Below are 1249 nucleotides of genomic sequence, written 5' to 3' on the forward strand. Positions count from 1 at the left end.
GGAGGCCTGGAGGGTGGGCGCGCGGGGCTGGGGGCGGCCGTCCGGGCCCTGACCGCGCCTCCCTTGCAGTTTGGCAATGAGGAGCAGCAGCTGGCCTGGGCCAAGCGCGAGAGCGAGAAGGCGGAGCAGGAGCGGCTGGCGCGGCTGCGGCGGCAGGAGCAGGAGGACCTGGAGCTGGCCATCGCGCTCAGCAAGGCGGACATGCCGGCCGCCTGACCCGCCCTCCCGCGTCTGTGAGCACCCCGCGATGTATGCATTCGTTGTATAAAATGAAGTTTGAATGATTAATATAAAATATTTTAATACAAAACACGGAAATCCGATTCGTGCCTGCGGCTGGGGTGCGGCGCCGTGGAGCCCCCCTCCCTGGGGGACGGGCGGCGTTCCCCGCCTCCGGGGAAGTGGTGGCGCACCCTTGTGACCCCAGCACTCCGGAGGCTGAGGCGGGGGAACCTCTGAGTTCGAGGCCCGTTCTGGGCTACATAGTCCCTGTCTCAAAAAAACAAAGGCTTCCGGGAGGCCCGGGACACACAGCCACCAATGGGGGAGAGGCCACGTTCCCGAATCTTTGCACGCTGAGCAGATGATATGAAAATCCCTCACCGTGCGCCCCACATCCCACCTCCACTGCCAGCCCAGCGGAGGGCGTGGGTGACGCGGGCTGTGAACGGCGCCCTCTCCCGTGTCCCCTTCCTGGAGCCCGGGGGACACTCGCCTCCGGGCCCTGGGCTCCCTGGGCAGCTTCTCGCCTTCCCAGTGGCTGGTGACCGCTGGTTTCGAGGGGCACAAGCCAGGCCCCTGCTGCTGTCCCCCGCTGGCCCTGCACCGTGTTCTGTCTGAAGGGTGCAGGCCGGGTCGTCACGTCCAAGCAGGACGCCCGCTGCCGCGCTGGGCAACGCCGTCGTGCCTGCACTTGGGGGCCGAGCGCCGGCAACTATCTGCGCAGGCCGCCTGGCCGGGCCTTTGGTGTGGGGTGACAGGGCCACCGGCTGGCCTTGGGGAGCACACAGCCACGGGCAGGTGTGCCCATGGGACCCGGAGGGGCGAAGGCACGGCCTGGCTATCGACCCCCGACCCCCGCACTGGGGATGGAAGCCCGGGCCTTCGCACCAAGCTGCACCCCCAGCCCTATGGATTTTTGGGGGGTACCTCGAGTTTGCCAGGAAGGCGATGGGCTGCTGAGGTATATCCCCATCCCCTCCCTTTATGTTTTAGTCTGATACTGGGTCTCGATAGGTTGCCCAGGCTG

At 66.5% G+C, this 1249-nt stretch overlaps 1 protein-coding gene across 3 annotated transcripts in view; it reads left to right on the forward strand.

Moving 5' to 3' along the window:
• The window catches only part of Eps15l1 (epidermal growth factor receptor pathway substrate 15-like 1), a 45360-nt gene extending 45050 nt beyond the window's left edge, over positions 1-310 (forward strand). For 2 of the 3 annotated variants that reach the window (XM_013507228.1, XM_013507229.1), the window contains one exon: positions 70-310. In XM_013507228.1, coding sequence (XP_013362682.1) covers positions 70-216 — 147 coding nt within the window. In that variant the 3' untranslated portion in view covers positions 217-310. The remainder of the gene's footprint in view (positions 1-69) is intronic. The other variant, XM_013507230.1, reaches the window with a different exon arrangement.
• The last annotated feature ends 939 nt before the right edge of the window (positions 311-1249 follow it).

This window comes from Chinchilla lanigera, unplaced genomic scaffold (genome assembly GCF_000276665.1).
Source record: "Chinchilla lanigera isolate Chin_1 unplaced genomic scaffold, ChiLan1.0 scaffold00123, whole genome shotgun sequence".
In the NCBI taxonomy this organism is placed as follows: Eukaryota; Metazoa; Chordata; class Mammalia; order Rodentia; family Chinchillidae; genus Chinchilla; species Chinchilla lanigera.